At 37.0% G+C, this 22,591-nt stretch overlaps 1 protein-coding gene across 1 annotated transcript in view; it reads left to right on the top strand.

The window, feature by feature from the left end:
• The first annotated feature begins 2,178 nt into the window (after positions 1 to 2,178).
• LOC138692263 (1,5-anhydro-D-fructose reductase-like) overlaps positions 2,179 to 22,591 on the top strand; it is a 31,728-nt gene continuing 11,315 nt past the window's right edge. Inside the window, exons 1-4 of the mRNA XM_069815423.1 lie at positions 2,179 to 2,359; positions 15,093 to 15,260; positions 15,400 to 15,516; positions 20,091 to 20,641. Coding sequence (XP_069671524.1) covers positions 2,282 to 2,359; positions 15,093 to 15,260; positions 15,400 to 15,516; positions 20,091 to 20,641 — 914 coding nt within the window. The 5' untranslated portion in view covers positions 2,179 to 2,281. The remainder of the gene's footprint in view (positions 2,360 to 15,092; positions 15,261 to 15,399; positions 15,517 to 20,090; positions 20,642 to 22,591) is intronic.

Raw genomic sequence — 22,591 nt, 5'->3', positions numbered from 1 at the left:
CCCGGAAAAAAACCCCAACCAGGATTTGAAGCCGGGCCCGCTCGTTTCATAGCCAGATGTGCTGACCATTACTCCACAGGAGTGGACTACTCTATTTGTTACATAAATAACTGTTTTTATTATATAAAATTAATTATAATTACTTAACGAACGTGTTTAAGAACCACTAAGTAACTAAAATTAATCTAAATTATTAGCATTGTAAGTTTACTCGTCATTAAGGCCCGTAACACACTTGAAGAGTTTTCGCTAGCGAGAAATGCGTTGCGAGAAAGAGGCGAAGAGCCTTCCTCCACATACTTGGCGAGTTCTCGCTATCACAGATCACACCTCGCTATGATCATCTATGCACTGCCTTCATGCAGAAAACATTTTTCTGATCGTAAATGACTCGTTGGAGGAAATATTATAGATTATGTACTGTATTTACGTACAGTATATTGTCGTAATTAAATACTGGATGTTCATTTCAAAGTGTGTCATGACGTCACTGTTGTTGGGTCACCGATTTGAAGCGAGTTTCAGCTTATATGTTAGACAAGTTGCCTATTATTTAAGGCGTTCTTCAATCTGAACTTGAGAACGTGTACGGTATAACTTGAACGTCGTAGCAACAGATGTCGGTCTGTACGGTCTGTGTGCTACCATAACCTCTTTCGAACTGTGTTTTGCGCCGGCAAGTCGTACGCAGGGTATTTGTTATCATCGGTTGCGTACGGCAACATTCCACAACACAAATCAAATGCTCCGTGTCCATGTTGACCGTGAAGTTAATGTCAACAAACACGTAAGTAATCGTCTTAACCCTCTCCCCATATCCCTACAGTATGTATTTCCAAACAGTTCACATTCCTGCCACTACCGGCGTTACCGTACGTATCGGTACGTACTCTTCAGAATGAACGCCGTACTTGCTAGGCAACTTCTCTGCCTCATAGGTTATACGCCTCTGCGGAAGTGTAGGAAGATTGAATTCTCTAGGCTCATCGGCTAGCCACCTGACGGCATACAGCGAGCCATGACACACTTTGAACTGAACACCCAGTATATAACCTGTAAGTATATTGTCATACTTTACAAATTACGTACGAACGCTATGTTGAATCTGAGTATTTAGGTGATGAAAGAAAAAGTAGGCCTAAAATTAAAGCCAGAAATATCTGAAAATCACATTGTATCTTACGAAAATAAGGGCGAGTTTTGGACACTGGTTTCGATTTGAATGATGATACGATTAGGCGTTATTTCAGGTTCAATGGACCACAGTTTTTTTTTTTTTTTTTTTTTTTTTTTTTTGCCATTCATGATATGATACAGAATTCTTTGCTATATTCTGATTAAAATTACGTAAACTGTTAAGACTTAGATACATTATTTGAGATGTTTAATCAATACTATTAAATCTCATCAAAATATTTATTTTCAGATAATCTGATATTTGTCTCCAGATTTCTTCTTTAAGTTTCGTGTTTTTATAGTTTTCATCCCGTGTATCATATAAATAGACCTACGGGTGACATCGTACAAGTTCGATAAGTTTCTGACTGCAATTATCAGCCATCTTTCCTCATTTTCAAATAAAAACAATACAATTCATCGCCACCTGTGATAGCTTTTTCTACATTCAATCGTCATAAAGAGTATAAATGTCAAATATCTTTCATAAATGTGTTAAGAAAATTCACTGAGCTACCGATTCCAGTGAGAAACTCGCGCGAGGTTTTTGCCTCGAGCGAGAATCTTTTCCAGTGTGTGGACGTCCATTTGAATACATGTTATCTATTTTTTAATTTTCTCGCAACACATTTCTCGCTGGCGAAAACTCTGCAAGTGTGTTACGGGCCTAAGAACGACCAAGTCGACAAAACTTTTCCATGGCAGCTACAGTATAGAAGATGACGAAGAATTGTCGATTCTTTCACGAAAGTCAACAAAGAATAGAACTACGACAGACAAAAGCGATAGCATTGCGATTGTAACTGTAATGGCTTCAAAAACACAAATAAGTACAGAGTTATGTTCTGGCTCTAGTCTTGTATCATTTAAACAGCTGAAGAAAGAATTGTTATGTTAACTACTGAAGTACAGGTTATCTTATTCCTTTAGAAAAACTGAATTTTGCTAGAATTAAACTACGCTTCTCAGAACCAAGATATTACGAATCTTCATCAATCGTTCTCAGATATTGGTAGCCCTGCAACATTAAAAAAAGATAAGACGAGCGCAAGGCCACGCGACACTTGAATGACGAGTACACATAGAACAGCTGCTCCACGAAAACATGGACCCGGCAGGCGTACCGAGCCTGACCTTCAACAATGGCTACAAAATGCCGATCATAGGACTCGGCACATGGAAGGTGAGTCATTAAGCTTACACTGACGTCACGGTACTACTGTTTGCCTGTAATTGAGTACTTAAATCCCACATGTAGATGCAGACGTTTATTAAATTTTACACCAGATCTTGTGGAATAGCTCTGTTATGTGAAGATGACTGTACAACGTTCACTTTTGTTTGTAAGATACTTAGTACTGTTAGATTAATTATATTTTATTCATTGGTGCTGTCAACAGCTGCCGTTTTTCAGATGAACATTGAGTTTGAAAGTAGGAAACACTTAAAAAAGAAATAGAATGATTGAGGCATTGGTACAAACGCACGTGCTATAGTTATAGTACATACAGTGTAATTATACGCTGTAGCATGGCAGTTAAGGTGTTGTGCTGCAAACCGGGAGTTGCGGGTTCGATTACCGACGGACACATAGATTTCCTCTATTGTTCTAATGCTTCACTCAAGCTCTAACAAGGGAAACTTTTCTTTACACTCCTCCAGAATTTGAACAAATGAAGCTTATTTTATTGCTCTGGGAGACCTGAATCAGAATATAAAATCAAAACATTCCAAAGTTTGATTAAAAGGGCTTAACTTTACAAGAATGATGGAACAGTTGTATGTAAACATATATTGACATGGAGAAAGTTTGAAAAGACATTGAGTTAGCTCAACGAATAACGTGTTCAAATCGAATATACATCGTGTCATTTTTTTTTCTTATAATGTTTTGTTTTCTTGTGTAATCCTTCTTGTTAGTTTCTTTTTGTTCTTTCATTATCTGGATTCTGATGACAAAAAACCGGCGTTATTACCCCAAATCAATACAATGAAAGTGTTCCTTACTCATTTTCTTGCGAACAAAACAACTTAATTCTGCAATGAATGACAGTGAAAGGTTTCATTACTGAACAAATCACACTTGAAACATTTGTACTATTATTATTAAGTGTAATATGTCCTTATACAACTACCCGGCAATAGTGTTGTCTGTCGGGGAACAAAAACACTTCAAAATTTCCAAAATTATTATGCACTAGTTCGCGAAAGCCACGAGCATTCATCTAGCCACCAAACTCGCCTCCAATTCAAGGTCTAATGCACCGTGCGTATAAACAAACTGAAAGATCAAGTAGATGCACAGCTAGAACTTTCTTGCCCGTTCAGCTAGAACCAACTGAGGAGGGATCTGTATATTTCAGTCGGTATTCAGAAGTCCTGCCCTGGCTACGTTTATATTTTTTAAAGAACAAAAAGTAAGAAATAGCCGGGAATCGAACCCTGAACTTATACTCTAAAAGCGCGTCACTAACCGGTTTAGCTAAGCAAACGATTGTACAGGGACATCATTTTATTTTTTATGCTCGACCATGCCGAAATGTACCCTAGTAATTATACACCTGGTAGCAGTCCTTCAATGCATGTCATTAAAGTACACCTACTCATTAAAGTACAGGTGTTCAGCCAATGACAAGTCAGCTTTGTACCGTTATAAAACCTCAGCCAATGACAAGTCAGCTTTGTACCGTTATAAAACCGCAAGTATCGATTATTCTCGGATATGCAATCGAAAGAGAATTAGCGAAAAGTCACGGAGGCTGGAAATCCAATACTGTCGCAGAAGGTTATGTTCTGTTACTATAATAATTAGCGTTAATTGTAAATACTATTCAAATAAATTCAATTTGTCATCTCGTTTTTCAATGTCTAATTTAATTTCAATGTTATATCAAAGTTAATATTTAGTTTACTCTGTAGGTTCTTATGGGCTATCAAGGTCAATGTGGACATTTGTTCCTCGGAAAAAATCAATACTTTCGCGTCTGCGCACTTCTCACAATTTACGAGGTATTGCTCAAGGTCAGTTAGATACAAATAAAATGAATAATTTCAAGTTAGAAATATGGTCGAGCATAAAAAGTCGTATGAAACTCGCCTATAATGGTAATTAAGAAGCTCGTATGAAAATTACGAAACTCGCTTGCGCTCGTTTCATAAACATCCATACTCGCTTCTTAATTACTATCATTATAGGCTCGTTGCATAATGTACTATACAAAAACATATAATATTAACCTGGCTATACCTTTGGATTAAAGATTGAGAACCGGAAACGACGTTTGCTACCCCCTTCCACGACTGGAGTTCGATGTTACTGGCGTAAAATACAAACAAATCACTTGACTAGGTATAGGTGGGAAGAAAAGTAGTTCATCCATTTACGCAAACTAGAAAATATCGGGATTTTCAGTTTGATAATTTTATTACGTTTTCGTTTAATCAAAATACAGTACTGTATTAACAATAAGTGTTTTTACTCACAAATTGAGCTATCCATTCCGACGTATTCATTATGCAGTGTATATTATACTGTCTACAGCACATTAGCGTACTATATAGAGAATGAAGTTAAAATAAAAAATAATCATAATATGGATATTTAAACACATTTTTGAAAATGGTAGCCGTTTATTTCGATACAGGCTTCAATTCTTTTGTGCATATTATCGCACTACAGACTATCGTACCTAATTTCAATTACCAGTTTCGTCCTTCACATTAGTAACTCAAGTTGAAATAATTCTGTACCTACTCTATAAAAGAGTACCTTACGTACTGTAAATTCAATCTTCACTTCTGCCCAATCCGAAAAGATAAAATTACTCAGACATTCTATCTACTGTCCTTCCAAGTGGTTATGTAGCAGGGTCGTAGAAAGGGGGAACTCACGTGACAGTTAATTACTTAACGAGGCACTTTTATTTAAGCTATTTTAAACAGTTGTATAATATTACGTAGACGTCCAATTCCTAACAGAAATTAATGTTCTCAGAAAAGAGCTAAGACTAGACTTTACAGAGGGGTGAACAGAAGCAGGTGGGGGAAACCGGGATGCAACGTAGGCAAACGGAGGACAGTACCTGTGCGAAAATATGATTCAATATTGAAAGCTCTTTCGCCACTGGAAAACGCGAACATACTTCTGGAACGTACTATACTCACTAACTTAGTACTGCTTACTATATGTGGCCTTGGATCTGTGTGGAGGACGGTTGAGCTTCATTAGTAGAAGGGGTGGGAGTGAAGTAAATTCAGAAACTCAGGTACAATAAAAATTGAAGTAAAAATAAAATGATGTCCCTGTACAAGTACCCGGCAATAGTGTTGTCTCTCGGGAAACTCGAACACTTCAAAATTTCCGAAATTGTTATGCACTAGTTTGCAAAAGCCACGAGCTGTATTTAACGGATTCATCTAGCCACCAAACTCGTCTCCAAGTAGATGCACAGCAAGAACTTTCTTGCCCGTTCAGCTAGAACCAACTGAGGAGGGATCTGTAGTCCTGTCCTCGCCACGTTTTTGTTTTTAAAAGAACAAAAAGTGGAAAAATATCCGGAAATCGAACCCTGAACTTCTACTCGAAAGGCGCATCATTAACCGGTTGAGCTACGCAAACGTTGGTATAATGATGAAGTATTGTAGTACGTCTATTGATATGTAGTGACTCTTAACTAGGATTTATGCCCTTTAGAAGCAACTTGGGCATATTTTCAAGGTTGTTTCTTATTCTCGTTTTCATGAGCTTCGAAATAAGCTATATTTCATTAAAATGTGAAAGGGGTGTAATGAGAAAGTTATTTTGCAAGAGAATAACAGTGGTAGGCCTATATCTTAATATCCCTACTGCTACTCATAGTCGAAAGTCTCGTGAGGAGACAATCTTCAATCTTGTCATCCTAAGTGCCTTTCGGGATTCTAATGGGATGCAATTTTCTTTGTCTATATTATTTATTATTTATTTTCTTCCGTGATGCCACATCCCAAGAAGACCCAAGATCTTCAACCGACTGGTGTCTCAGCGTAGCACAGCTAGCATATCAGAGTTGTAACATATTTTAGCCTACGCCTAAAATGGCCACTAGTCGTTGCGGGCTCCGAACTCAAGGTCATGCTCGCATCATAGTAGTATACCCGATCGAACGAGATCACATTTATTTCAATCGTGTATTAGTCATGAAGTTATAGTGTTGGAATGGCTCACCCTGTAAATGTTACATCGCCTTTCCGTCCTGGTACAGTACTCGTGTGTCGATCTGATTTTAAAGATTAAGACCCGGTTTCTTCAACCATTGTTAAATTATAACAGTGTGTTATTCCATTTTAACTGTAAACTTAACAGTTGAAGCATTTCTTCAGCTACTGTTAGTACTAACAGGTTGTTAAAACCTATGTTAATTTAACTGCCCAATTTCATGCAGTTAAATCATTTAACTCTCTGTTAGCATAGAAGTATTCAATATGGCTGGTGCGTTAGATGCTCAACTTATATATCTGGATTATTTATAAAATAATATCCATGAATACATAAACAGAGCGGATGATTTCTGTGATTTGACAGACCAGAAGTTCATGCAAAGGTATCGGCTATTTTCTGCCAAGCCTCACTTTTTGCTTTCAACGTAGATCCGTTTGTTTGTTTATTCACATTAATTGGTTTATACTGCGAAATAATTTCCAGCAGAAGGTTTCTTTCCAACCCAAGAGAAATTAGTCTCACGATTTCTTTTTGTTCCAGTGTTTTCCATTTCATAAAAACAATACCAATACGCCGCTCCACGCTATTGTGATACAGACGAGGAAAGAAGCAGAAATCAAACCTGAGAGAATAGAAAGACTTCTATCCTCTCTGAATCAAACAACGGAAACAAGCGAGAATCGCAATTGTCAGAGTTCAGAAAACAGAAGTGAACCTATACTTGGTTATAGGTTATGGTTAAACTCTAGAATCTCTGGTCCTAACAGAGAGTTAACAAACAGAATGTTAAAATGTGAACTGTAAAGTTAAAGAAATACAATATTTTTAACAGCAATTCATACTTTTAACTTACAGTTAATTAACGCTGTGTTAGGTGCATTTTAACAAAGGTTGAAGAAACTGGGCCTTAATCACGTCAATACGGACAAATTTCTGTGTCCTGGGTAAAATTCGAACCGGCAACCACAGTTTGCACGCGAAGTTAAAACTACGGCCCTAAACTTTCCATATGCCTTGTTCGAAATTATATATTTTTTGTAGTGTCTATATTATAATTAACATTATTATAAACTGGAAATGAGACGTTTCGTCTTGTGTGTAGTGGCCAGGGATAGCTATCATTTGTTTCCTTGACTATCACAGGAATGCACTTGGACTTTGCTTGACACGATAACAAGGAATGCATCGACCCTTGTGACAGACAACTGTCGACATTTGGTGTCGAATGTTAATCCTTGTACAGGGACATCATTTTATTTTTACTAACATTTCTAATATTAACCTGGCTATACCTTTGGATCAACGATTAAGAACCGGAAACACAGATTGATACCCCCTTCCACGACTGGAGTTCGATGGTACTGGCGTAAAATACAAACAAATCGCTTTACTAGGTATAGGAGGGAAGAAAAGTAGTTCATCCATTTACGTAAACTAGGAAATATCGCGATTTTGAGTTTGATCATTTCCATTAGGTTTTTGTTTAATCAAAATACAGTACTGTATTAACAATGAATGTTTTTACTCACGAACTAAGCTTTCCATGCGGACGTATTCATTATGCAGTGTATATTATACTGTCTACAGCACATTAGCGTACAATATAGAGAATGAAGTTAAATTGAAAAATAATCTTAATATGGATATTTAAACACATTTTTGAAAATGATGGCCGTTCATTTCGATATAGGCTTCAGTTCTAATGTGCATAGACTATTATCGAACTATAGACTATTGTACGTAATTCCAATTACCATGTTCGTACTTCGTATCAGTAACTCACGTTGAAATAATTCTGTGCCTACTCTATAAAAGAGACCTTATGTACTGTAAATTCAATCTTCACTTGTGCCCGATCCGAAAAGATAAAATTACTCAGACAAGCTATCTACTGTCCGTTCAAGTGGTTACGTCGCAGTGTCGTAGAAAGGGAGGAAATCACGTGACAGTTAATTACTTAACGAGGCCCTTTTAAGTTATTTTAAACAATTGTATGGGTATAATATTACATAGATATCCAATTCCTAACAGAAATTAATGTTCTCAGAAAAGAGCTAAGACAGCTCGGCCACTAGCATTTACAGAGAGGCGAATAGAAGCAGGTGGAGGAAACCAGGATGCGACGTAGGCAAATGGAAAATGATGCAATATTGAAAGCTCTTTCGCGACTGGAAAACGCGAACATATTTTTGGAACGTACTGTTTACTATGACCGTAAGGCTACTATGACTGTATATGCGGTCTTGGATCTGTGTGCAGGACGGTTGAACTTCATTAGTAGAAGGGGTGGGAGTGAAGTACAGTCAAAAACTCAGGTACAATAAAAATTGAAGTAAAAATAAAATGATGTCCCTGTAGTATATAACTGGAAAAAACTGAGGGGAGGGTGTATTAACAAAATAGCAGACAATAGCAGAACAAGAAAACAGTGAGCAAGATTGTAAGAAAATGGGGGACTAAAAGTAAAAAAGGAAACAAACTACAGAAATTTTACGAAAACGTCCATTTTTCGCTCGGTTTAATTTACCGAAAAATCTGTGAGTTTATTCCACCTAGTGATGTCATTAGGATTCCGATTTAAACAGTTAAATCTTGAAATTCTTAAGTCGTCACGGAGAGGAGAGAGAATTACCGCGTGGAAATATGAATAAATGGGCTATTCAAAATTTAGTGGCAACACCTTTAAGATCAAAATAGTAATATGCGTTACAAGAGCGGTATGTTGACGTTTTCATGTTCGAGGAAAAGATTGAAAAAGCGAAACGTAGTTGAGCTTTTTTAATTTCCGAGAACATGAAAACAAACATACCGCTCGTGTATCGTACATTATTTTGTGCGAAGATCGTTTATTACATACCTGAAAGACGAATTTCTAATTAGTTGCAATGAAATCTCCATCTTGGTTTCTGTTCAATGACGGCAACTTTGGAAAACAAATATATCTATCTTCGACATTGTTCCTATAAAATGTTTTCTGTGTTCACTATACTCCAGCAGGCCGTGATATACGTCTGTCTTTTTTTTTTCCCGCAGTCTATAAATGCGAACTTAAAACAAACGGTAAGGTTATGTAATGATTTATTCTTCATTTTAATATTTTAACAATATTATTTATATAACATATTGCAGTAATAACATCGGCATCTGGAATCTTGTTGATTTTTTCACGGCTTCCTTAATGTTACTTGCATTACAAATGCAGTAACTTTTGTGGTGTTGTAGAGTTTACTTAATTTTTGCAAATATTTAAAAACAATAATTAACAGTGCAATTTAGGTGAAATTGCAGTGGTAAGTTTCTAATTTATAATTATTACTATGTTAAATGTCTCTAAAAATAATATGTTAAAAGCCTAAAGCAGTAAAATGAATGTCGCGCTTAAGCGGTAAGAAGAGGGAAATTGTTATGTGTGTTACGTTGGGAATACTGAATGTGGTATTTCACACTTACCGCGTATTGGTTTTGTGCGGAAAGCAAGCAAACACGCACGATCTCGCACAAACTTATTTATTTACAATTAATATATCTCTTCCAGTATCATTCACCCGTCGTGACACCTGTGGAAGACAACGAATGCCACGACAGCGTCATTTTGCTCTGAGCTTCTAATTGACTGCTCTGCAGCTGTTATAATGACCTGTATATTTATAAAGCGCACCTCTGTTAGTGGTTTTTTCATCTTGGGGAAAAGTCGTAGTTGCAGGAACTCATATCCGGAGAATACAGAGGATTCTCTAGAATTTCCCAGTTCCACCTGTTAAGTAAATTAACTACCTGGGCAGCCACATAACAACGAGCACCATCATGAAGCACAATGGGATGGGTATTCAAGAGATTTCAGCGCTTCCGGCGCATCTGGTCGTAAATGGCATTCAAAAAAGTGCCTGTAATTTACAGCATCCGCGAGCATTCCAATTGGAACAGAGTGAGCGCACCCTTATAATCGTAAACAACAATCATAACTTTGAGTGTGTCCTGCTTGTCTTCTTTTTTCGGACTTAGTACATTGCAGATAAGTCTTATTATTAAAATCACTGCACTTAGAGTATACTCGTAAAAGATAATAATAAATTACCTTATAAATTACAGATAACACATCAGACACCATTCCATCTCATACTACCAGCTTACATTACTCACCGCTAGGGAATCTGAATGCTAACATTGTAGCCACTATGTAATTTTCTAATGACTTACGTATTTTTTAAATTTAACAAGTTTCGCCCGAAAGAATACCGGTTAATTTATTTAGATTAAAGGTACTGCTAGGTTCACAAGAGAAGAACTGGTTGAGATAATGCAATTAGTTTTGTTTCGTTTTAAGCTTGATCATGCGCACTGCCTCCTTCCTGGGACTTACGAAGTATCGGTGCGACATAACTTTTTTCTAAGCCTGTACGTACCTGATGCACGGCGCAGCAGTAAACGAACCTAATCCTACCTCGTCCATCACGTGACGGACTAGATCGGGGCTAAACCTTCGAGCTCCAGTAAATTAAAAGCGACTCCACGTGAATTACAGTGTTTTGCTGCAACATTACTATTTCGTAACTTTTACATCATGGGAACAAGAAGAATGTATCAGAATAAATAATAGGAAAGTGAGGATGCGCTTAGCTTGGTGGAGACTAGGAATATGGAAATTGAAAAACAGGAGGGGTACCATAGAGAAGGACATCTGCACCCTTTGCGGCATGGGAGAAGACGCATTCCATATATTATTATTAGAATGTCAAGAAACAGACAATACAAGGAAAAAATGGATAAATAATACATTTTTAATATGAATAGATATATAGCATATAAGAAAATACGTAGCCTAAGTTAATATAAATAATATAAGAGAGTTAAATAAATTGGGCAAATTTTTAATGAAAGTGAAAATGAAATGGGAAGAGAAAGTTAAAAGTAAAAAGGTAAAGGTAAATGTATCCCCGTAACATGCCATGAAGGCACTTGGGGGGCATGGAGGTAGAGCCCCATGCTTTCCATGACCTCGGCACTAGAATGAGGTGGTGTGGTCGGCACCACGCTCTGACCGCCTTTTACCCCCGGGAAAGACCCGGTACAGAAAGTTAAAAGTAATGGTATATTAAAGTGATCTTGTAGTGTGTATGTTTTTTTTTAAGTTTTGAGACTTGGCATAGGTGATTAAAATTGTAAAGTAAGGCAGATCTGGGTTAATAGGCCTATAGAATTGTAACAGGTCTGTCTTACAGATATATGATAGATGAATAAATATATCATGTCATATCATATCATGTCGTATCATATCATATCATGTCATATCATATCATATATCATATCATATATATCATATCATATATATCATGTCATATCATATCATATATATCATATCATATCATATATATCATATCATATCATGTCATATCATATATATCATATCATATCATATATATCATGTCATATCATATCATATATCATATCATATCATATATATCATATCATATCATATATATCATATCATATCATATATATCATGTCATATCATATATATATATATATATCATATCATATATATCATGTCATATCATATCATATCATGTCATATCATATCATATATATCATATCATATCATGTCATATCATATATATCATATCATATCATATCATATCATATATATCATGTCATATCATATCATATATCATATCATATCATATATATCATGTCATATCATATATATATCATATCATATATATCATATCATATATCATATCATATTATATATATCATATCATATATATCATATCATATATATCATATATCATATATATCATGTCATATCATATCATGTCATATCATATCATGTCATATCATATCATATATATCATATCATATATATCATGTCATATCATATCATATCATGTCATATCATATCATATATATCATATCATATATCATATCATATTATATATATCATATCATATCATATATATCATATCATATCATATATATCATGTCATATCATATCATATATATCATATCATATATATCATGTCATATCATATCATATCATGTCATATCATATCATGTCATATATCACATATATCATATCATATCATATATCATATCATATGTATCATATCATATCATATAGCCTATCATATCATATCATATCATATCATCATATCATATATATCATATAATGTCATATATCATATCATGTCATATCATATCATATATCATATCATATCATACCATATCATATATATCATATCATGTCATATCATATCATATATCATATCATCATATCATATCATATCATATCATACCATATCATATCATCATATCATATCATATCGTACCATATCATATATATCATATCATGTCATATCATGTCATATCATGTCATATATCATATCATATATCATATCATGTCATGTCATGTCATGTCATGTCATGTCATGTCATGTCATATCATGTCATATCATATCATATCATATCATATCATATCATATCATTTCTTAACTTTTCATTCGAACACTGAACAAACAATCGCAGAGAACAACTTCTAGTGTTTATGATTACATAAAGGAACACTCAGTGTTACTTGAGAAACCAATCGTTGAAAATGCTAGGGCTGTGGGTACATCCAAGAAAAATGTGGGTGAAATTGTGCACAGGGGTCCTATAACTCCTAAAAAGTGTGGTAACAGAATGTCCAAGTTACAAAAATCGATAATTTCATATGGGATTTAGTTCGGAGAGAAGTGTTTAAATTTTATAAACGTGGAATTTCGCATACAGTGAGCGAAGTACTGCTAAATCTTCAAGAGAGTCTATTTGCCTTATGAATAAAACACACTCTGCGAACTATTGTTGCAATTTGAGATTCGTTTCTGTTCTGTAGATAAAATGCGGTCAATTATGGAGACTGTTAAAATCATGCAGATATACAATTTTTGTGGTGTTGTGTACCTCAAGGCTGTAAATGTCAAAATGGCTATTTTCCACCCAATGCATTGTCGACAATGATATAAAACAGAGTGACATATTGTATTGTTGCTAATAGATCAGCATTACAGGCATGTTCAATTTGCTTCCTCAGGTCTTGCAATGTCTGTGGTCTTGCGAGTACCTTGCGTTCTTTTTCAGTTCTCCAAAAATAGAAGTCCAGGGGGTTAAGTCCGGAGATCGAGGTGGATACTCCGCAACACTTTCTCTTCGTCTTATCCAACTCTTAGGGAATTTGCAATTGAGAAAATTCTTCGCATTAAATTAGAAGTGAATTAGCACGCCATCCTTTTCAAAGTAATACCCATCGTCATTGTTTTAATTGGTTATTTTACGACGCTTTATCAACTGCTATGATTATCTAGCGTCGGAATGATATGAAGGTGATTATGGCAGCGAAATGAGTCCAGAGTCCAGCGCCGAAAGTTACCTAACATTTGCTCTTAATGGGTTGAGGGAAAACCCCGGAAAAAACCTCAACCTGGTAACTTGTCCCAACCAGGATTTGAACGCGGGTTCGCTCGTTTCACAGTCAGACATGCTAACCGTTATTACACAGCGGTGGACTCATAATTGTTAAAGAGATCATTAAGACAAGGAATGATGGTTTACAACATGCGATGTAAGAGACGGTTGTGACAGGCCCTTCGAAAAGTACGGCCTGATCATCCCTCTGGAAGAAGAACCACATCATATTGATAGTTCCAGGATATTAATCTGCTTGTTTTCAATGATGTGTGGGTTTTTTAGTCGGTTATTTAACGACGTTGTATCAACTACTAGGTTATTTAGCGTCGATGAGATTGGTGATAGCGAGATGGTATTTGGCGAGATGAGGCCGAGGATTCGCCATAGATTACCTGGTATTCACATTACAGTTGGGGAAAATCTCGGAAAAATTCCAACCAGGTAATCAGCCCAAGCGGGAATCGAACCCGCGCCCGCACGCAACTTCAGACCGGCAGACAAGCGCCTTAACCGACTGAGTCACGCCGGTGGGTTGTGTGAGTTGTGGTTAACCCAATACATACAGTTATGTCGCTAATGTTTCATGGAGTTTAAATGTGGATTCATCTCACCAAACAAATCTTGTAAACATTCCCTTGCTCCACGCACGTTAATGAATCATTCACAAAATTGAAGTCGCTAATCTGGATTGACCTCATATGCACGAAGAAGTCTCGGAATGTGAGATTTTCACTTCTGAGTCCGCAAATTCTTTGAACACTGACTTTATTGATACCAGTCTGTCGAGAACATTGTCTCACAGACGTCTTTGAGAATCGTGTGGAAGTTTACATCTCTGCAGCAACACTTTCGTTGTCCATCGAAGTATCATTCTTCCGCCCTGTTCCTTCACACCTTGCACCGTTGCACGACTTCAAACTTGTCATGGATTCTTGTAATTGTTATCCCAGTTGGTGATGTTCCAAAATCAATTCTCCAATGTCGTTGAACCTCAATCACATTCTCTGTTCTCCAGTAACATTTCAGTACTCACTAACGTTGATCGAACGATAACCACACCTCCGCCATTTTGATTACAGTGCCTGCAACAAATGGAAGGGTTGCTAAGTTTCTCACTGCCATATTAATTATTTACCACGAAAGTTGTATATCTTCTGTTTTAATTAATTTATATATATATATATATATATATATATATATATATATATATATATATTGTTTCGAAGAGTACCTGCATAAATTTGAGACATCGTGTAGTTGTTTCTTTGTCTTGCAGTCGAAGCCCGGGGAGGTGACCCAGGCCGTAATGGAAGCAATCGACGCTGGCTACCGCCACTTCGACTGCGCCTACATCTACGGCAATGAGACGGAAGTAGGAGAGGGCCTCCGCATCAAGATGGACGCAGGCGTGGTGAAGAGAGAAGATCTGTTTGTGACCAGCAAGGTGAGTTCGAGCCACGAGTCAGAACTTGTTCTTGATCAGCATGGCGAGTTTGAGAATGCACTGATGAATCTGTAACAATGTAGGATTTGTTTGTGATTGTCAAAATGTTCGTTCATCATCGCACGTCTGGCTTTTGCAGCTCTGGAACACTTTCCACCGCCCCGACCTGGTGGAGCCCGCCCTGAAAGAGTCGTTACAGAAGCTGGGGCTAACATACCTAGACCTCTACCTGATACATTGGCCCTTCGCATTCCAGGTAACCACAAGACTGAGTTTAATTCCCTGATCACCTTTCAGACTTGTATACATGAATTTGATGTTAAAAGGTTTTGACGGTATCTACGCTGCTTTATGGTGCTAGAATTTGAATGGGAAGCAAAACATATTGTATACATCTATTAATTTATGGCTCGAATTTCTGTGATCTAAAAACTCTGGAAATATGCATGCATTTATGCCCTCCCCCCAAAAAAGTAATATAAAACTTAAAAATATGACGCAAAACAAATTAAATGTTGTCAAAAAATTACTTGGAAAACTTCTTTATTCACCATTCTATGCATTTGGTTTTGTGAATATTAACTCGTATTGGTGAGAGCGGACTATTCACCCCATAAAATTGAAGGGGGAAAAGAGGGGTAAAAATGTTCAACATCTGTCCTTTACGTAGCTATTTCTTTTACAGCTATGTTAACAAGGTTACTCACTGTTAATGAATTACTACTTGGCAACAGCGGAGTTGCAATATCTGAGGGATGAATGGGTGAAGGCAAGATCGACCAGCCATATCCCTAACATTCTTTTGTCCTTTGTGTTCTGACAACTTACTGCTGGCGCATCCAGTTACTTTCAAACTTCATTTAACAATAAAATATTTCTAAGGAAAGCAAATTCCAAATATCCAAACAAGATCCTTTGCCATTATTGGCACAAAACGTGTGAATAACACTTGGGTAACTGTAAAGACGATAAATTATGAAATGACCAAAAATATGCTTTTATACCATTTTTGTCAAATATGATTTAATACTAAAATACGCATTTATATGGCCAATAAAATCCGTGTCATTGTGTTCATAAAGTAAGAAGTGTGTTTAATTTAACTTGAGTTTGTAAAAAAGAAACGAGGATAAAAAATATGACGTCATAGAGCCCTAATTATTATTATACGCCACTTCCGCATAGAACCACATCAATTTTGATTGGCTGTAGAATAAATTAGAGGCCTTGTGCCAATTTCGTGTGAGAGTTATTAGGTGGAAAAACTGTCCGAGTTTCTGTCGGAAGCTGATAATTACTCCCTAATGTTCAGGGGATTGTACTGTACTATCATTGTTCAAGTTAAAAATGACAACACAGCAAGAATTTTCACAAAATGTTGCATGATTTTCTAAGTTAAGATCAGTGTTATTAGTACAACGAAATTTCAAACATCTGTACGGGAAGAATTCGCCTGATAAAAACATCTCTAAATCATGTTACAACAAATTTATTGCCGCCAGAAGCGTCAAAGGGAGCATTCATGTGAAAAAAACATAGAGTATCTCATGAGCGAGTTGAGGAAGTTCGGCAAACATTTTCTCAAAGTCCAGGAAAATCCATCAAGAGAAACTACGAATTCACAAAGTGCTACACAAGCGTCTCCATTTATATGCATATAAAATTCAGTTACTTCAAGGCATCAAGCCTGATCACAAAATCAAGCGGAAGTTGTTTGCTATGGATATGCTACATACAGTCGAAGAAAATCTAAATTTTATAGTTTCTTTGCTTTGTCAGACGAAACTAATCTGCATTTATCAGTACATTTAACCGTCACAATGCTCACATTTGAGCTACTGAATATCTCCATGCCTTTATTGAGCATATTGGAGGTGGCTTCCATTTTCACCGGATGTGATTCTCTGAACTTATTTTTATGAGGACACAAATCTTTCTGAGTTTTTGTATCAAATAAACCAAACAGCAATATTCTATAATCATTAATGCCTTTAGAGTGTCAGATCACAATAGGTGAGATTCTACATGGATACGGTGTATACCAGGACCAATTTCACGGCTTGTACGTCCCCAGACAACATTCGCCGGGAAATTGTCGTAGCGGCGAACTAAAATTCTCATCTTAAAGCAGAGACTGGAAATTTCGGTTTTCTTCTCTACACATTCTTTCAAGCATGTGGTCGTGTATAGCGATAGGGTTTGAGATTAATAGACGTGTAGCATTTCGCACAAAACAGGCAGACACACCTCTCTGTTGAACACTAATTTCTTTGACGACTTTCGCGACGAGCGTTAGTTTTGCACCAGTTTCGTCTAATTTACTCCTATTTTTGTAATAGTATGAATGTTACAATACTTCTTGCATAAAATGTTTAATAAAACCAGATGTATTTCAGTGGTCAGTATCTCGAAAACAGATTTTTAGCAGTTGGTTTCTTATTGCTTAACTCCGTCCAATTGTAAATCTGGTCGTACCTTGAGAATGGGTGTGTTAAAAGGATTTGCAAATAGAGAGAAATCATTTTCCATTTGTTTAAAATCACGAAACCTTCTATCTCTAAATTCTGAAAGTAGTCTAATGTTTCCAGGATGTCGCAGTATTTATCTATTTTTGAATCAGAAACATTTGAAAGTGACTTCAGACAAGAAAAATGATGAAGCTCATTTTCTTTCAATTGCACTTTCCAAATATTAATCATCATAGAAAAATATTTCATCGCATCATACATTTTTTTTTTATTTATTTATTTATTTATTTATTTATTTAATAATAACATATACATAAAAACGTTACATTAAAATACCCCGAAAGAGCAAAGCTCGTGTTCGGGGACAGTTCCGTTACATAGATACACATACTTTGTAGACAAAATACTTAAGAAAAAAGCTCACATAAAGATTGTAATAAAATTAGTAAATAATAATACTAATAATAACTGAGTGAAAAAAGAGACGATGTTTAGATTGATGGATTAATATTAAATTATTATTAGTAGTATAATTAGTGCAGGTCATGTTGACATAGTAACCAAGATAAAATAGAAAAATACACTTAGGATAGAAATAAACTTGTTTTACAATACATGGTACATAATATATATACAGGGAAGTCTGTCATATAAATTTTTTAATTCTGGATCTGAAAATTTCATTGCTTAAAGTAGTCAATTCTGGATGAAATTTTATTATCGAATTATATAGCCGTGGACCATAATTTGTACTGTGTAGTAAAGCAGCAGATGTGAAATATTTAGGTTCAACTAATTTAAGAATTTCATTTCGTCTCGTATTATGAGCATGTGGCTGAGCTACAAATTTCGTTCTATTTTTATGATAGAATTTCATTAAAGAGTATTCATAAATTTGGTCAATTCTAAAAACATTCAATTCAGAATGGATCAAATTTGTTGGATAATCCAGTCGCCTTTTCAAACAAATTTTGATTATACGTTTTTGCAACATAATTAGAGGAAAAAGAGCAGTTTTTGTAATGCCTCCCCATCCAATTATACCATATTGGATAACAGATTCAACTAGAGCCAAATAAACCAAACGTAATACGTGAGTAGGCAAGTAATGGCGAAGGTTTACAAATTTGTAAATTGTTTTACGTATTCTGTTACATAAAAAGGTGATTTGTCTATCCCATTTCAAGTGCTGATCAACAATAATTCCCAGGTATTTCACATCTACAGATTCTTTCAGGCAAAGGCATTTACAGGTTGTAGAGAGTTTACAAAATGAGTTGTGGATTATTAATTTTAAATGAGAAAGTGATTTCAATTTGTTCAATCCAGAGACTGTTAAAGAAAATGGCACCAAAGTAGTTTTAGTTATATTTAGAGATAGCAAATTTGCATCAAGCCAGTTTTTGATAAAATTTATACCTACATTGGCATGTTTATAAGTGTCCTCCCAAGTTAAACCACTGAAAATCACCACCGTATCATCAGCGTAAGAATAACAGGAGCCATTATGCACTTTCAAATCAATGTTTAATAAATCATTAATATATATTAAAAATAGAATAGGACCTAAAATTGTTCCCTGAGGGACACCTATATCAATATTTACTATGTTCTGATCACGTCCTTCAAGTCGGCAGTTCAGTTTGTTCAGCTGTTCAGAAATATCTGTTATGAACGTCAAATCACTATTCAGACAGTACTGGATAACAGAATGAGCCATTGCTGACAGTACAGACAACGATAGAGGAAGGAGTCAGCGCAGAGAGGCGTGTTGTCAAATGGAACTTACGTTAGAGTTCAGGCGCTCTTTCACGAAACACAATTTTGCGATGCCTGGTGCAGACTTAAGTCCGGTTCAGACGGTGCTTGTTTCCGTAAGCTTTTCACAGTTCAAATTGGAAAATCATCTGCTGTTTCATCTGTTGCCAACACTCATGGTCAAAAAGAAACTAAACCGTGAGTGAAAAACAACTAAAATCCTACATTAACAGTAGTAAATGTCGTAATAAGGTACTTAAGCCATAAGTGCAAAACAGCTGAAGTCCGATATTTAATTGCTGTTTCTTAGAAACTAAAGAATATAGAAAAAAGAGGTTTAGTTGGAAAACAACGAACATGGCGACATGGTTTCAGTGGTGATACTATATCATCATCTTTGGTTCCAGCCTGCAAACCATCACGAAAAATAGCAAGGAACCTACCCTCGAAATCCAGCAAGCTAGCCATCCAAGGAGCCACCAGAGCGCATTACTTCCAGCTAGTGAGCACGCAGGGCAGCCATCAGCGCAGCCACGTTCGCAAGGGTAGTAGAGGACCTGCCAACTTAGGCGGTATAATAGCAGGTTGTGCACTTCCTTTCCAGGAGGGCGGCGATTTGCTGCCCCCAGGGCCTGACGGGGCCATCATGCTGAGTGACGTGGACTACCTGGATACTTGGAGCGTCCTGGAGCGATGCGTGGACCGGGGCCTGGTGCGCAGTCTGGGGCTGGCCAACTTCAACAGTCAGCAGGTGGATCGCGTGCTGCGGGTGGCCCGCGTCAAGCCGGCGAACCTGCAAATAGAGTGCAACCCCTACCTGCTGCAGAAGGAGCTGGTGCAGTTCTGCAAGGACAGAGGCATCGTGGTGACGGGCTACAGCCCCCTGGGGTCGCCGGACAGCCCCTACTTCGTGTCCGGCACGCCGCGCGTTCTGGACGATCCGGTGCTCAAGCAGATCGCCGCGCGGCACGGCAAGTCGGTGGCGCAGGTGGCGCTGCGCTGGTTGGTGCAGCGGGGCGTGGCGGTCATCCCCAAGTCGGCGAGTGCGGTCCGCATCCGGCAGAACATGGCCGTGTTCGACTTCCAGCTGAGCGAAGAGGAGATGAGCAGCGTGGACGGGCTCGACAAGCACCTGCGCATCTGCCACCGCGACCAGTGAGTATTCTGCGAACTACTGCGAGCTTTTGGCGTTGTTGTAATTTGTTCCAGGAACGAGTTCTCTCCAAGAAGTAATCCTTCAAGGATTATTTCTGAAAGGATAATATACAGGGACATCATTTTATTTTTACTTCAAATTTTATTGTACCTGAGTTTTTGAATGTACTTCACTCCCACCTCTTCTACTAATGAAGTTCAATCGTCCTCCACACAGATCCAAGAACGCATATATAGTCATAGTAGCCTTACTGTCACAGTAAACAGTAGGCCTACGTTCCAAAAATATGTTCGCGTTTTCCAGTGACGAAAGAGCTTTCAATATTGAATCACTTTTGCACAGGTACTGTCGTCCATTTGCCTTCGTCGTTTCCCGGTTTCCCCCACCAGCTTTTATTCGCCAGCTAGTGGCTGGACTGTCTTAGCTCTTTTGTGAGAACATTAATTTCTGTTAGGAATTGGACGTCTACATAATATAATACAACTGTTTAAAATAACTTAAATAAAAGGACTCCTTCCTTTCTACGAGCCTGCAACGGAACTGTTTGGATGGAAAGTAGATAGCATATCTAAGTAATTTTATCTTTCCGGATCGGACAAAAGTGAAGATTGAATTTACAGTACGTCAGGTAAACTTTTATAGATCAAGTACATAATTATTTCCACATGAGTTACTAGTACGAAGGACAAAACTGGTAATTGGAATTAGGTGAAATAGTCTATAGTGCGATAATATGCACAAAAGAACTGAAGCCTGTATCGAAATGAACGGCCACCATTTTAAAAAATGTGTTTAAATATCCATATTATGATTATTTTTCAATTTAACTTCATTCTCTATAGTGTACGCTAATGTGCTGTAGACAGTATAATATACACTGCATAATGAATACGTCCGAATGGATAGCTCAATTCGTGAGTAAAAACACTCATTGTTAATACTGTACTGTATTTTGATTAAACAAAAACCTAATGAAAATGATCAAACTCAAAAGCGCGATATTTCCTAGTTTACGTAAATGGATGAACTACTTTTATTCCCTCCTATACCTAGTAAAGTCATTTGTTTGTATTTTACGCCAGTATCATCGAACTCCAGTAGTGGAAGGGGATAGCAAACGGCGTTGATCCAGAGGTATAGGCAAGTTAATATTAAAAATGTCAGTAAAAATAAAATGATGTCCCTGTATAATATGATATAAGTCTCATCCGTTTGGGTATGAATAATATTAATTCATTATTATAGAGCTATTATCTTAGTAGGAAAAATTTCTTGCTGGTTATACAGGGTGTTTCCGGACTAGTGTTACAAACTTTAGGGATGATGAGGAATGGCACATGTATCAATTTGAGATAAGGAACCCTGGTCCGGAAATAGCTCAGTCGAAAGTTATAAGCAAAAATAGTTGTGTGGAAATGGAATTGTAATTTGGCACCACCTTAACCTTTGGAGTTCACACCAGTGGAGTAACGGTTAGCGCGTCTAGCCGCGAAACCAGGTGGCACGGGTTCGATTCCCGGTCGGGGCAAGTTACCTGGTTGAGGTTTTTACCGGGGTTTTCCCTCAACCCAATATGAGCAAATGCTGGGTATCTTTCGGTGTTGGACCTTGGACTCACTTCACCGATGGTATCACCTTCATCTCATTCAGACGCTAAATAGCCTCAGATGTTGTTAAAGCGTCGTAAAATAACCTACTAAAAATTAACCTTTGGAACAGTCGTGGAAAGATGGTATGAACCGGATGGCTCCTACGTGGGTACTTGCACGATACAATCTGTGATCTTGTCTACTGTTCTCATTGGCTCTTGGGTATTCGAAAGTCAGGTCTGCTTATTCCGCTCTCGTGTACTCCTCCATTTCACTAGAACTGATCGACTGCACACTGCAATTTGTACACATACACTGCTGTCTACAGACGTGCATATCAGGACCGACCATGTCCGTTAC

The sequence above is a fragment of the Periplaneta americana genome, chromosome 16 (genome assembly GCF_040183065.1).
Source record: "Periplaneta americana isolate PAMFEO1 chromosome 16, P.americana_PAMFEO1_priV1, whole genome shotgun sequence".
Classification (NCBI taxonomy): domain Eukaryota; kingdom Metazoa; phylum Arthropoda; class Insecta; order Blattodea; family Blattidae; genus Periplaneta; species Periplaneta americana.
This window is presented reverse-complemented; position numbering and strand designations above follow the sequence as displayed.